This window comes from Natrix helvetica, assembly GCF_964273705.1.
Source record: "Natrix helvetica genome assembly, chromosome: 8".
NCBI classification, from domain to species: Eukaryota; Metazoa; Chordata; class Lepidosauria; order Squamata; family Natricidae; genus Natrix; species Natrix helvetica.
In genome coordinates this window covers 10,711,499-10,726,745 of record NC_138559.1, presented here as the reverse complement: position 1 = coordinate 10,726,745, position 15,247 = coordinate 10,711,499, and the positions used below count along the sequence as shown (strand labels likewise).

Genomic DNA, 15,247 nt, shown 5'->3' with positions numbered 1-15,247 from the left:
TTTTCTTGGAGTGATAAATCACTCATTTAAAAAAAATATGTTGTTCTTCCCAAAGTAGTAGTGAGGTATCAGTTCTCCATTCCTCTATAACTTTCTTAAATCCAGGAAACCACTGCATAATATATGTACATAAAGGACACAAACCTACGCCATTCACAAATCAACTGGCTCATACCAGTTAGAAAAACATGATTTTGCCAGGATTCCTATTTTTGAGAAACTTTTTGGAACCACCCTTGTTCATAAAAAAGAAAAAAGAAAAAGAAACATACCTTTGGAGAACCACAGTCACATTCCTCTCCCTCCTCCACAAAGTCATTCCCACAAATTGCAGGTGAAAGTATATCTTTCCTGGAGGGTCTGTTGAGGATGCATTGTGGGCTTTTCTTCAAGATATACTGCTGATAATTCTGTAAACTGCAAGAGCTGAACTCCTGGGGAGGGTTATAGCTGTAAAGGTGAACCAATATAAGATCATGACATCATCCATATTTGGACCAGGAACAGAATTCATCACACACACACACACACACACACACACACACACACACAAACCCATAAAATAGGGAAAAATGGCTAATGAACAAAACAGTGTTTTTCCCCCTCTAAAACTAATAAGTTGGCTATAACAAGAACTCTTTGCACCCTTTGATCTTACTACCAGATCATGCTCCCCCATTTTTAATTTCACTAACTTTTTTTTCTTTTCTTTTTTAACACAATGAATTTGCAATGGAGAACTCCATGTGGTTTTAGTTGCTTAAGCTACTTCTGGTGTTTGAGTGGGCCGCCTTTTGTTTTCATTTTTGATCAGTCTCACTGTGGAAGGGAGGTCTGGAAATGATACACTGATGTTGCTGATGTGACGAAGAAGAAGGAGCAATAATATAATTGAAAGGGAAAGAGCAAAATCTTGACCCTCTTTTTCTTTTCTTCTTTTGGAGCCGAGGTGGTAAAGTGGTTGGAGTGCAGTACTGCGGGCTACTTCTGCTGCCTACTATCTGTCTGTAATTTGGCAGTTCAAATCTCACCAGGTACAAGGTTGAGTCAACCTTCCATCTTTCTGAAGTTGGTAAAATGAGGACCCAGATTGTTGGGAGCAATATGCTGATTCTGTAAACTGCTTAGAGAGGGCTGTAAAAGCACTGTGAAGTGGTATATAAGTCTAAGTGCTATTGCTATTGAAGAAGAAAGGTTTTTACTTTTTATAACAAAGGAATAATACAATACAATACAATACAATACAATACAATAGCAGAGTTGGAAGGGACCTTGGAGGTCTTCTAGTCCAACCTCCTGCCTAGGCAGGAAACCCAACACTGTTTCAGACAAATGGCTATCCAACATCTTCTTAAAGACTTCCAGTGTTGAGGCATTCACAACTTCTGGAGGCAAGCTGTTCCACTGATTAATTGTTCTAACTGTCAGGAAATTTCTCCTCAATTCTAAGTTGCTTCTCTTCTTGATTAGTTTCCACCCATTGCTAAGGTGACCAACTTTTTTACAATGAAAAGGAGGACAAATAAATTGGAAAAAATATATCGTAAATAAAAGAAATATTTTATTCATTGCAACAATAATACAGTAAAGTATGATATATGCATAATAAAAACATTTGCAACATTTTATATTGTAATTATGCTTACATGCCTGTTAATTATTATTTAAATGAGTACTTTTCCATTGAATTAATATTTTTGTCAATGTATCATCTTTTAACAATATATTGGAAATATCTGAACAAGAAATATCCTTCATATTGAATTTTACGGCAAGTGCTGCAGCTAGAGTATCAACATTTAATCTCGATTTCTCACTTGTCAAAAAATCATTGGCAATTGAAAAAAACTCTTTCAACTGCTGCATTAGTTCCAGGACAGCACAACGTAAATTGAACAAGTATAAATAAATGTTCACATGGAATATGTTCATTTTTGAAATGGCTGAAAATATCCACCCATCTTTTATCAATTTCAACATGTTGATTTTCAACATGTTGTGTATTAATTTTTCAGAATTAAATATACATTCAGTCTTCTAATTTCTTCAAAGAGACAATTGTCGTCTATTTTAATGTCTAGCATTTCTTTAGATAAAAATTCTTGAGTCTTGACGAATTGTCATGTCAAATACAAATACGTCACATAACGCGCAACAGATTAGTCTTCAAATATCGAAAAGGAGGACATATAGGAGGACACTTTTCGAGGGACGACAGAACTTACAAAAGAAGGACTGTCCTCCCTAAAGGAGGACGGTTGGTCACCTTACCCATTGCTTCTTGTTCTACACTCAGGTGCCTTGGAGAATAGCTTGACTCCCTCTTCTTTGTGACAGCCCTTGAGATATTGGAAGACTGCTATCATGTCTCCCCTAGTCCTTCTTTCTATTAAACTAGACATACCCAGTTCCCGCAACCGTTCTTCATATATTTTAGTCTCCAGTCCCCTAATCCTCTTTGTTGCTCTTCTCTGCACTCTTTCTAGAGTCTCCACATCTTTTCTACATCATGGCGACCAAAACTGAATGCAGTATTCCAAGTGTGGCCTTACCAAGGCACACACTTGGAATATTTTAAGGCAAAGGGAGAGTTAATATACTATTGGACTTCTTTTGTTGAAAAGGTCATAATATCACCAACTTGCCACTGGGTTCTGAAAGTGCATACTTAAAGAGATGCCAGCATGCTATCGCTAAGCCCACCCAAGCCCCTCAATATTGTAATATTACAAATTATAATTACTGCCCCTCAAATTAGAGGGGAAAGCAAGAACTCAAAGATGATCTGCTGGGGGCCACTAAAGACACAACATGGTCTTTTAAGGTCAAGGTTGCACCAGAGCCATTAAGTGGAGTTTATTGAGCAAACTGTTCTCTATGCAAGGCCTTCTGTACAAAATACCACAAAGTGGTTTTGAAGTATTAAAAAAGTAATCATGACGCACAAAAAGTAAGGGCAGGAAAGGTTACATAGCATTACATAGCATTCTCAATACTTCCTGAACTCATTGCCATTGCATAAAATGTGAGGCAACACAGTCCTAGGGTTTTGACAGAAGAAACCAGAAATTTGACAACAGGTGGCATGGTCACTGAGACTAAACAAAAATCTTACACGCAAGTAATTGGGTGCTTTGCGACAGACAATTCCTGAGACTTGACATTTCCTTTCCTCTCCTCTCCTCTCCTCTCCTCTCCTCTCCTCTCCTCTCCATTCTGTCAGAGTTTTTGCAGAGCAACTAGTATTATGAGATAAACCCAGGAGCAAAACAGAGCACACAGCACACAGCACACAGAGCCTTTATACAATTAATAGAGGTTTATATACAAATATGCACATGGTAAATAAATCCCTTACCACTCAGCTATGAACACAAGGAGAGAAATGAGATACACGATAAGAGAGAGAGAAAAATGCCTTCTAATGGCCACCTATATATAGATACCTCTTAAAGGAGAAATGCCTTGTGTGGACCCCGCCAGAGTCTTAATGAAGTGATACCATATATTGCTGAATCATCCTCATTGCATCAGCTTACAGATTACAACCTTACATCAGCTGGCAGCTATTAAATCCTCAGTTACCCGAAACATTCTATCCCATTCCTCCCTTTCCTTTTCCTTCTTGAAGAAGTAGAGGCTAGACAAGCACTAGGAATATAATACAGGTAAATCCTCAACATACAACCACAACTGGGACCAGCATTTCCATTGGTAAACAAGGCAGTTGTTAAGTGAACCACACAACCATTAAGAAGTCAGGTTTCCTCCATTGTCTTATCAGAAGCAAGTTGGAAAGGTCAGGAAATGGTCATCACATGAACCCAGGAGGCTGCCACCATCATAAAGGCATACTGGTTGCCATGCAACTGAAGGGATGGTTGTAAGTGAAGTCCTGTCAGTTTTTTCATTGCCTTCAAATTCAACTTCAAATGTTTGCTAAACAAACATTTAAAAGTTGTTGACTACCTGTACGTTACTACCTGTTGATTTCAGCAGATTGCAATATATGAAAGATATAACATATCTTCTACCTTGATAAAGGAGCAAGGCAGGAAAACCCCAAGGAACTAATTTACCCTTTTCCTTCTGCTGTTGCCTAGTTCAGAATATTTTTTCCCATTCTGCTTACCACTTTAGGGAAGTCTCTAGCACTAGCACTTAAGACTTATATACTGTTTCACAGTGATTTCCAGCCCTCCCTAACTGGTTTACAGAGTCAACCTACTGCCCCCAACAATATGGGTCCTCATTTGACCCACCTCAGAAGGATGGAGTCAACCTTGAGCTGATGAGAATCGAACTGCCAAACTGCAGGCAACCGGCAGGCAGCAGAAGTAGCCTTGGGTTATGCTTCCTATGCTATCTCTTTACACCAGGGGTGTCCAAACTTGGGAACTTTAAGACTTGTGGACTTCAACTCCCAGAATTCCCCAACCAGCCATGCTGGCTGGGGAATTCTGTGAGTTGAAGTCCACAAGTCTTAAAGTTCCCAAGTTTGGACACCCCTGCTTTACACTATTGTTAACTGCAACTGTTTGAAAATCTCTCGATTTGAAAGGCATTCAAAGTTTTCTTGAGCCGTTACCTTTGCTGGGCACTCATAATGCATCTGCCACTCTTGCATGTGCACAGGTTTGAGTCATGCTCCATGCCAAAATTATGACCCATCTCATGGGCCATTGTTGACCCAATAACAATTGGGTTGTTTCCGTGATCCTGAAAACAAGAGAACACTTTGTCTATTGTTAGTCCTCCAAGAAACTGAAAGTGCATTTAATTATTACTAGCACTGAGCTGAAACCTTTGCTCAAGCACTTTCTAATGAAAAATCAAAGAGTTAGAAAAAAAAAGATTAATAATTTGCAAAGCTGAACTAGGGTTTCCTATAAAAAGTACTCTCTTTCTTTAAAATAACAAAGGGTACAAACAGTTTTCCTTTCAGTAGCTTAGAGATGGCACTTTATCCACAATTATCTCACTGGAATGCTGTGATGGTACAAAGGGGGGTCTTCTATTATTTATTATTTTTATTAATTAAAAGCGTTATTTATTTCTCCATGTTAAAAATATTAAATTAAATAGAAACCTAGCTTCAGAGAGAGTGGAAGGGATAAGAACCTTTCTGCAGATCATGCTACTTTTTCTATAGGCAACAGGGTTTGCTACTAGTGATTGGTTTTTAATGTGGAAAAGTACTAAAAAAGTATGTTGTTTCTCTGAAACCTGAAGCTAAAGGATTACATCAGCATTCCTCAACTTATGAACTTAACTGAGACTGGCAATTATGGTTTGGAAATGTCAAATTCATAAATAAAGATGGATAAAAATGTTGTGGACCAAGTATAAAAAGAGTCTTTATTTGTAATAAAGTTATTCCTGCATTAACGTGCTTTCATTGCCCATAACCAAGTAACAGGTAGTGCTATGGCCCGCCAGTGGCCAGCAGACCTGGCAGCTGATTCAGACAATGAGGAGGTTGGGGAGGAACCTGGGCCAGTCCTGGAGTCTGGGGAAGGCTCAGATGAGTGCTTTGTGTCAGAGGCAGTGAGGGGACCAAGGCCATCTCGTAGTTATTTGCTGCCCCCAGAGCCTCCAGAGTCTGACATCAGCAAGGCAGAAGAACAACGGGAGTCTGGTCCCAGTGCGTGCCAGCGCAGAGCTGCCAGAAGGCAAGAACAATTAAGAAAACAGGGTCGACTGGGGGGTAAGGCTTGGAGATGATTGGCTCCTCCATAAGACATAAAAGAAGAGCGAACTGGATGAGAGCTTTTGCAGGAAGCAATTAGTTCATCTGGTCGGTTCAAGCTTTGAAAAGTTCTGTTGGACTCTGTGATAAGTTTGGTCTTGCTCTGCATTTGGCAATTAGGTCTCTGGCAGCATTCCAAGGGAGATAAGGTGGGTGTTTATCAACATTCCCCTGAAAGACTGTGGCAACTCGAGCAGACATCTGTCGGAACCTTCACAGACTGTTGGAGAAGCCTTGCGGAGTGTTAATGACCATAATTTACAGCCGTATAAGTAAAATAGGGTTTTGGGGACTAAGATTGTGATTTATGCTTTCTCCGGAAGCCTAGGTCAGAACAGTAGCTTTTCTACCAACCTGAATAATTCCTGTAGAAAACGAAGGATTGCACATCGTACCGACAAAAGCCAATCCTACAGTTGCTCCAGTGAAGTCAATACCCCTATAAGAAAGAGAAAAAAGGTGTGTGTGTAAAATTTGTAGAAGATGGGAGCACAATCTGTAGCCTTGGGCCATATCAGAGGTGGGTTTCTACTGGTTTGGACCAGTTCCACTGAACTGGTAGTGGTATGCAGGCCGGGGTTGAAGACCCAGCATCGACGCAGGCCAGCCACGCTCCCAAACCAGTTCCCTGATCACCGCCATTGCCATCTTTTTGCCCTTGAACTGTGCATGTGTGCGCAGCATGCATCCAGTGCGTGTGCATGCGTGGAGCGCGCGCACAAGCAAACCAGCAGTAATGCTGGCCAGAACCCACTCCTGGGCTATATGAAACCTCTTATGAGCCGCGGTGGCTCAGTGGTGAGAGTGCAGTACTGCAAGCTACTTCTGCTGACTGCTGGATGCCTGCAATTTGACAGTTCAAATTTCACCAGGCACAAGGTTAATTTCCATCCTTCCCAGGTGGGTAAAATGAGGATCTCAGATTGTTGGGGGCAATATGCTGACTCTGTATACCGCTTAGAGAGGGCTGTAAAAACACCATAAATTGGTATATAAGTCTCAGTGCTATTGCTATTGGTAATCCTGTCCTCAGTTCCTGCCAGTCAGGATGTTAGAATTTATTTTAGGCTCTACTCACAGAAGTCATTTGACTAAGCAGATTGTTAAACATATTCAGGGTGAATTTTCATTGCATGCTAAGCTTGGCTGATGCTAACTTTCATTAAGTTGGGGAAAAGGGTTAGCATTTTGTGTGAATCCAGCCCATTAGGTTAATTTAAATTCCATGTACTGAAAAAAACCCAAATGCAGATTTCTTTCATAATTAGATTTCTCCTATCTAAGTTTAGCTGTGGTGTTATAAAAAAAAACTAGGTGAGCTTCGAAAAGTGATTAAGGGGAAGAATCAAATCAACATCTGTGGGAAAAATAAAATAGATTTTTTTCAATTTTTTTATATTCTCCTTTTTTGCTTTGATATGCATTCTATCTAGCCCCTAATATATATTTATAAGACCCATATGCTGTGCACAGATCTTGTAGGATTGCTCATACCACAGTTATTACTTGTACAATATATTATAGATATAATCCAGCAAATTTGTCAATTTCGCACTCATAAAATTGTATGGCAATTTTATATAGGCTGAACTCACACTGCATCTATAACCAGATCTATTAAGATTTAGATGACAGATTTAGACAACCTGTCAAACTCAAGATTAGCTATTTTATTATTTTATTTTATTCTTGGTTTATCTGTTTTGTAATGGAAGTATTCATTCAGCTGGTACAGAATGGGAACCAAAACATCATTTAATAAGGTTAAAAATGCATGTGTAAGTACAGCCAAAGCATAACAAGATGATCAGTTCAGTTTCAATTTCAAATCCAGATGAAATGAAATCAAGCTGAGTTTTGGACCTGCAATCATTCATGGATTTCTCAAAACCAGCTCTCATCTACAAAAAAAAATGTTTGGCTTTGAAATATAGTTTACACGTGGTTTAAAGCATGCAGCATAGAATGGAAGTTCTGTGCAAGCACTCACTTTCCCATAATCCTCCACCCCCAGCCACCCCCATTCCTTTTCCCCACAATCAGACATACGTGAGTAACTGAGCATTATCATTCTTTTTGCGCTTCAGCAAAACAGACTCTCTCCAGTTCGAAAAGCGGCTCAAAGTGACACCTGCTGATTCGTTGACATCAATCTTGTCTGCATCGGACCAAATTTCTAAGCCAATAAATGCTATGTGAATATTCAAAACTTTGTAAACCTGTGTGGTGGACATGACAGCAATCAGAAACTCAAACACAAGTAAACTTTAAGAAACATTTCAAGACTAAAAAGCAACTGACATTGGCCTCTATGGGTGAGTGAAATGGAATAGATTTGGGAATCCATAGAAGAAAATCTCTAGAGTAAAGATTTGAATTATGGAATCCTTGATGCTCTTTGAGCCTAGTGGCTTACTTGTAGACATTTAGTCAGACTCAGACAGGACCACGGACTCTACATAGAGAATAATAACATTTCTTTAAGCAGGAGAAATAAATGATAAGCAGGTGATTATTGTCTTTCATCAACAACAAAAGTGGAGGAGGACTTTAAGGAAGATATGACCCACTGGTCTTCCTGTTGTCTCCCTGATTCTAAATAATCATCAACAGTAAAGATGGTCAACAAGGCGAATAGGTACAATATGTATAATAGTATACTATATAATAGTACAATATGAGTGGATCTCCTTTTAAGTGTCACAGTCCAACCAGGGGTGGGCTTCAAAAATTTTAGCAATGGGTTCTCTGCCTGGTTGCTGGGTGGGCGTGACCATGGTGGGTGTGGCCTAGCTGGCCTCCTGCACCACAGCAGGAGGGCCGTTTTCACCTTCCCCAGGCTCCAAAGGCTTCCCTCGAGCTTCTGGGAGGGCAAAAACTGCTTCCCCCAGGTTCCAGAGGCCCTCTGGAGGTCAGAAACAAGTCCATTTCAAGAAATAAGCCTGTTTCCGGCATTTTTGAACTACTTGGAGGCCTATTTCCCCCCTCCCCGAGCCTCTGCGCGGGCCCTGAACTTACCTTGCATCCAAAACTGGCTGCTTGGAGACTCCTGGGAGGGGAAGAGTGAGGTGGGAATGACAGGTGGGTGGGGTGGGTGGAGCCAGCCAGGGGTGGAATTTGGAAGTTCTCTGAACCAGCCATCTTTAGTTACGGGTTCTCCTAATCCCGGGCAAACCAGTAGCAGCCCACCCCTCAACTCAAGCTGTCCAACTCAACTGGGTTCCTCTCTCCTGCTTCCTTCTCAGAGATCCCACAGAGTTGGCCTCCTCAGGGTGCCGTCGGCCAGACAGTGTCGGCTGGTGACCCCCCAGGGGGAGAGCCTTCTCTGTGGGAGCGCCTTCCCTCTGGATTGAGCTGCCCCCGGAGCTTCGCATAATCCCTGACCTCCGGTCCTTCCGACGCGCCCTAAAAAGTTGGCTTTTCCAGAAAGCCAGCCTGGCCTGTTAATTTTAACTTATTTTAAATGTATTGTCTTTTAAATTCGGCTGTTGTTTTGGATATGTATATAATTTTTTAACTTTGGGATGTGTGTGTTTTTAATGTTGTACACCGCCCTGAGTCCTTTTGGAGAAGGGCGGCATATAAATCCAAATAAACAGAAACAGAAACAGAAACAGATCATGTTCATAATCATTTAACTTTAAAGTAGTCTTACTAAAATAATCTCTTTCTAATCTTCAAGTTCAGCAGATTAACCACAGCCCTGAAAGAATCCAGCTACTGAAATGTATTACTGATTGAATTCTTGCAACAGTTTTGGACTCGCATCCTCCCGACACGGTGGTTGTATTCACATAAGAGGCTTATTAACTTAGTTACTGAACTAACCCATTCTCTGAAATGGCCTTGCATATTGGATCACAAGTTTACCAAATGACCCAGCTTTGTTGAACTCAAAACTGGAAAAGTTAACATTCTTGTAGAAGCGCATCTGCTATGTCTCTTTACCTGGTTAAGTTTGTTGTGTGAACACAGTGAAAATCTGAGAGGCTTAAATCCCAAAAGGGAAATAACTTTTGCCATGTCGTCTTACCGTATTTATATAGTTGACCATATCAAATATTCTCAGCCTTATTTCTGTGATGTTCCGATTGTACTTCCTGAACTACAGAAAAGACAAAAAGGTGAAGAAGAGATAATTTTTGGGATGGAGGGATTGAAAGAGAGAGAGAGAGAGAGAAAGAACATGTCAGGGAAAGTAAGAGACTTAAAAATTTTTTGTAGAATTTGCTGATTCAGACAAAAATAATAATTCTATATCCAAGCACACCGATGAATTATTTTGTGTTGATTGTTTAACCTAATTTGAATCTACATTAATATATTAATTAATTTTTCAGCATTACACATGGGTTTTCCTCCTGGTTGGAGAAAATTTTGGTCAGCCTGTTGAAAACCTTTCAATTCCTTAATTGGACACTATATTTCTCTGCTCAGAAGTTAAACTTTCTTCACTACAAACTGGATTTAAATTCCACCAGCCCGAGACCAATTTCCCTGAAAGAAATTTGCATAAGATGTTCCCTTTTGCAATAGTATTAAAAAAAAAAAAGCTCAGACTGGTATCTGGGAATTCACTGAGTTCATGAACATAGTTTTATTTTATTGGGGGGGAAATGTGCACATTTTGAGAGTTCAAATATCTCCAACAGTTGTTTTACTGCAAATGCTATATTACTGCAAATGAGGTTGGCTACGTCAAATGTGGATCTTACTTGTCTATTAGCCAAAGGTTAGCTTCTATTTGAGCTAGTGATGGTGAAGAAATATATTTAAACTGAATCAGAGGTGAGATTCAGCAGGTTCTGACCAGGTCTGGAGAACCGATAGCGGAAATTTTGAGTAGTTCGGAGAACCGGTAAATACCACCTCTGACTGGCTTCGCCCCCATCTATTCTCTGCCTCCCAAGTCCCAGCCGATCAGAAGGAAATGAGGATTTTGCAGTAATCTTCCCCTGGAATGGGGAAGGAATGTAGATTTTATAGTATCCTTCCCCTGCCATGCCCACCAAGATGCGCCCACAGAACCGGTAGTAAAAAAAATTGAATTCCACCAATGATCTGTGATAGTTTGAAAATTAACAATACATAATGCTGACCTTTTGAACCAATTTATTAATTGAAACTCATACTTGCACAAACAGACATAAGGAGAAAATCAATTTCAAATCCATATATTCATAAAATAAATTAAAATATGTTTCTGCTAGGGAAACCTATTTTCAAAATCAAGCAAAGTATGAATAAAAAAAGTATATGCTGGGAGGCATAGAAGCCAAAGTATATTTATATTTCAATGTAATTTAAAAAGCCATTTGAATGTAAGAGTTTTGAAATAAATAAACAAATATGGGAAAGCAAAACATCCAGATTTGCCTATCCTCTCACTAATTCAAAAATCTCCTCATGAATTTTGCTCTGGATCATGGAATGCTTGATTGCCCAGGTAGAAGAAACGTATGGTGATTTTCTCTTTTACTCTTCATATATATTCTCCATGTTAACTAACTTCAGTCTCCTGCTCTGGGCATTTCTGGATAAACTATCATTAAAATTTAGGTAAAGTGCAGGAACAATTTAGAATCAGAGAATCATTGAATTTCAAATGTGTCTTAAGTTTGTAAATACGGGTCAGGTCCAAATAATAAAAAACCCCAAAAATTGTTAAAGTATATTTTAATACATATTTTAGGATAAAATGTAGTTAGAATGCTGTGTTTGGTGATGCCTTCAAAAACACGGACATTGAAAAAGACAAAAACAAAATTTTGTGTTCAATGCAGAAAGAAAAAAAATGGTATTCAGAATACTTACCACTCTGTTGTCTGCCGCTATATAAAACTCAACATATTTTCTGGCCTTCAAGTATTCCTTTTCCTAGACAAAACATGAACCAAAAGACTTTTTAGACATGTTGCTTCCTGCAGTCAACAGAAATGTTGGGTCATCATCAGATAATCTTGTTATACTCCCTGGACAAAGTACTTGAACGTTTAGAAATATTGGCTCTTTGAAGAAGACATTTATAGTGAGAGAGCTTGTTAAAACTTCAGCACTTTAGAATGTGCTGGGAAATTTCTCAGGATGAGAAATTAACATTATGCAGTGGTTAACCAGATTCACTTTGTCAATTTTGATTCAATCCTTGCTTCAATACAACTTGATGATTCAAATCATATTGGAAAATTGAATCAAGATTAGGTACTGGTCTAATTAGACATCTCAAAGCACTTTGATTTCGTATTTCAAACCAGTTTTACCCTCAATCCCAAGTCCCCTATGGATGCATAATAAAGAGGCCTCCAACTGATAATTCGATTACACTTATTTCTAAACAGATTCAGAAAGTTGTAATGATTTGGAGACTCAGTTGAATCTGTTTTGAACCACTTTTATACTACCACCTCTTACAATACTAGACAACACAGTTTCAACAGTAGAGACCTTCAAATTTCTAGGTTCTATCATATCTCAAGACCTAAAATAGACACCTAACATCAAAAACATCATTAAAAAGTGCAATAAAGAATGTTCTTCCTGCGCCAACTTAGGAAGCTCAAACTGCCCAAGGAGCTGCTTATACAGTTCTAAAAGGGAATTATTGAGTCTGTCCTCTGCATCTCCATAACTGTCTGGTTTGGCTCTGCAGCCCAACAAGACAGACACGGACTTCAGAGGATGATTAGAACTGCATAAAAAACAATGGCTACTAATCTGCCTTCCACTGAGGACCTGTATATTGCACGAGTCAAAAATAGGGCCATGAAAACAGATCCCCCGCATCCTGCACATAAATTGTTTCAACTCCTGCCCTCAAAATGATGCTATAGAGCACTGCACACCAAGACAAATGGACACAATAACAGTGTTTTCCCGAACACCATCACTCTGCTAAACAAATAATTCCCTCACTACTCTCAAATTCTCTAAGGCTGCATTACTATTACTATTAGTCTTCTCATCGTTCCTATCACCCATCTTCTCCCACTTCTGACTGCAGGACTATAACTTTGTTGCTTGAATCCTTACAATTTATATTGATATTGATTATTTCCTGATTGCTTATTTGTACCCTATCACTATCATTAAGTGTTGTACCTTATGATTCTTGATGAATGTATCTTTTCTTTTTATATACACTGAGAGCATATGCACCAAAGACAAATTCCTTGTGTCTCCCATCACACTTGGCCAATAAAGAATTCTATTCTATTTTCTAAATTAAGTTTGGATGACCATAGAAAATGGTGTAAACCTGAAATGTGTATTTCTGTTCGTTGTGTTTCTATATGTTCTTATTGCAGCATGGGTGGAATAGATGTTTAGGGATCTTATCTTCTGAATTCTTTTTAGAAGTCCTAGAGAATTTCTCTTTCATTTTACAATTTAGAAACAAGTAAATGAATCCCTGTCCTCAAACCATGTTATATTCTTGAGGGATTAATATGAGACTTACTGCCATATTCATGCTCGCCCGAGAAGTCTTTTTGAGGGGCTCATTTGAGTCCCAAGTAGTATTGGTTACCCCACAGATTCTGGGGGTGTCATCCTCTTTTTCCAGATTTTCATATTTGTAGACTGCATGGGCTTCACTTTTGGGAAGCTTCATAGGTTCAATAAGGTACTTCTCACCTTGATTCTTGAAATAACCTCTGTAAAACAATTGTAGATTCATTTTTAAAAGCATGATTAGAGGTAGAAGACCAGGGGTGAAATTCAGTAAATTCTGACAGGTTCTGGAGAACCAGTAGTGGAAATTTTGTCTAGTTCAAAACACTGGCAATTGCCACCTCTGGCTGGCCCCAAAGTGGGGTGGGAGTGGGGATTTTGCAGTATCCTTCCCCTGCCATGCCCACCGATCCACTCCCACAGAACCAGTAGTAAAAAAATTGAATTTCACCATTGTGGAAGACCAACAGAAAAGAATATTTGGAGCTCAGGATTGAACTGTGGGGTCCTTGGTTGTTTTCCTGCAAACATTGCATTACTCAACTAGTAACCTCATTAGTGCACTAGATGTTACCTAGTTGGCTAATGAAATATCTGCAAGTAAACAATTAAGCTCAGTGTTAGATCTGGGCAACGAGAGGACAGACTCCGGACAATTGTGACAACAGCTCTTTATTAGTTAGGTAGTAGTGATCCAGCTGAATACAGGGTCGTGCAGCTCCCCTTTTATGGGGAGCTGGCAGACCTCCCGTCCAATCAGAACAACCCCTTGTTCCCGCCCTAGTGGCGGACCTGAGTGGAGACTACAGCAGTTTATGCAAATATCTAACACTCAGAGAACACAAAGCCAGTTAAAACTGGTTATTCCATATTGAATAGCCAGTTTTAACTAAGAAAGTCAACGTAACTTATCTTTATGAATCCCTCCTTAAAATAAACTGAGTCATATTTTTTTCCCTAGTTTACACAACACTTTCTCCTGCTTCTCAAAGATACAGCTAAGCTCGGAAAAAATATAAGATATTTCACTTTCTCAGTACAACTATGAATTATGTATGCAACATTTGTATGGATTTAGTTTGTCGTTGAATCCGACACTGTACAATTCCTAAATTATTGTTTAAAAAGTAGCGAATGTTTCTCTAGCTGTGAAAATGTAAGACTATACATGTTGGAAGACTCAGGGTTTTTTGTAACATTTTATTTCACAGGGGTGCAATACTATATGTCTTATATCTTTCCCTACTGTCGACAATCAGATCGATCTTTTGTTGCTCATAGATCAGCACATAAAACATGAAAGTCGCAGTTAATTAGGATAAAAAGGATAAAATATAATTGTTCTAAAATATGTAAGAGAAAATAGTGCAAACTGTAGAACAACGCTTGGTTGTGGTCAAGGAAATGAAATCAGATTGATCTGACAACAACAACTTTAGGTAGAAGTCAAAACTATCAGGATATTTAGTAACTACCTGATATAATAACACCTGCAACAACTTATTCTATCATTTCAATTATTCTTCTGCCACATGGACATAGTCTTTGTTCAAAGGGGATCTCCTGGCGTCTTCCTTCAGTAATGACTGTCAGGAAGACATAGAATAAGGCTAATGATAACCTGACCCTTCTAAATTTTGGAATCTTTATACAGCTAAGATACTGTATCTAGCTGGTTGGAGAAAGTGTGCAGAATGGCTCAAGAAAACGTTTCTGGTAGAACTGGAAGTCTGCTTGTTTCTTCCTGTGTACTTCCTAGCTACGTCCTACACTTCCTTCACAACCTGAAATCTACTTATCTTATCTTCCTGTAACATCAGCTCCTTTGTACAAAGGAGACAGGGTCTTGGAAGCTCCTTTAGACAGAGATTTAACTCCCTACTACTGTCTCTGCTGGCGGGCAGCAGTTCTTCTAAGTATCCAACCCAAAAGTTTAGAAGTTACGCAACTAATTTTCATAAGAAAGCGATGTTCTGCTTTTTAACTATGACAGCTTCAAGAACAGTAATAACATTTTTCATTCTTGTGAAATAAAGAAAAGATAAGACA

General features: G+C 39.1%; 1 protein-coding gene across 2 annotated transcripts in view; it reads right to left on the bottom strand.

Annotated features, from left to right (window-relative positions):
- The window catches only part of LOC309396029 (zinc metalloproteinase-disintegrin-like ohanin), a 60,910-nt gene that overhangs the window by 25,359 nt on the left and 20,304 nt on the right, over positions 1 to 15,247 (bottom strand). For both annotated transcript variants that reach the window (XM_081960749.1, XM_081960750.1), the window contains exons 6-12: positions 13,206 to 13,401; positions 11,564 to 11,626; positions 9,783 to 9,854; positions 7,799 to 7,968; positions 6,104 to 6,188; positions 4,589 to 4,719; positions 273 to 450 (exon numbers count right to left, since the gene is read on the bottom strand). In XM_081960749.1, coding sequence (XP_081816875.1) covers positions 273 to 450; positions 4,589 to 4,719; positions 6,104 to 6,188; positions 7,799 to 7,968; positions 9,783 to 9,854; positions 11,564 to 11,626; positions 13,206 to 13,401 — 895 coding nt within the window. The remainder of the gene's footprint in view (positions 1 to 272; positions 451 to 4,588; positions 4,720 to 6,103; positions 6,189 to 7,798; positions 7,969 to 9,782; positions 9,855 to 11,563; positions 11,627 to 13,205; positions 13,402 to 15,247) is intronic.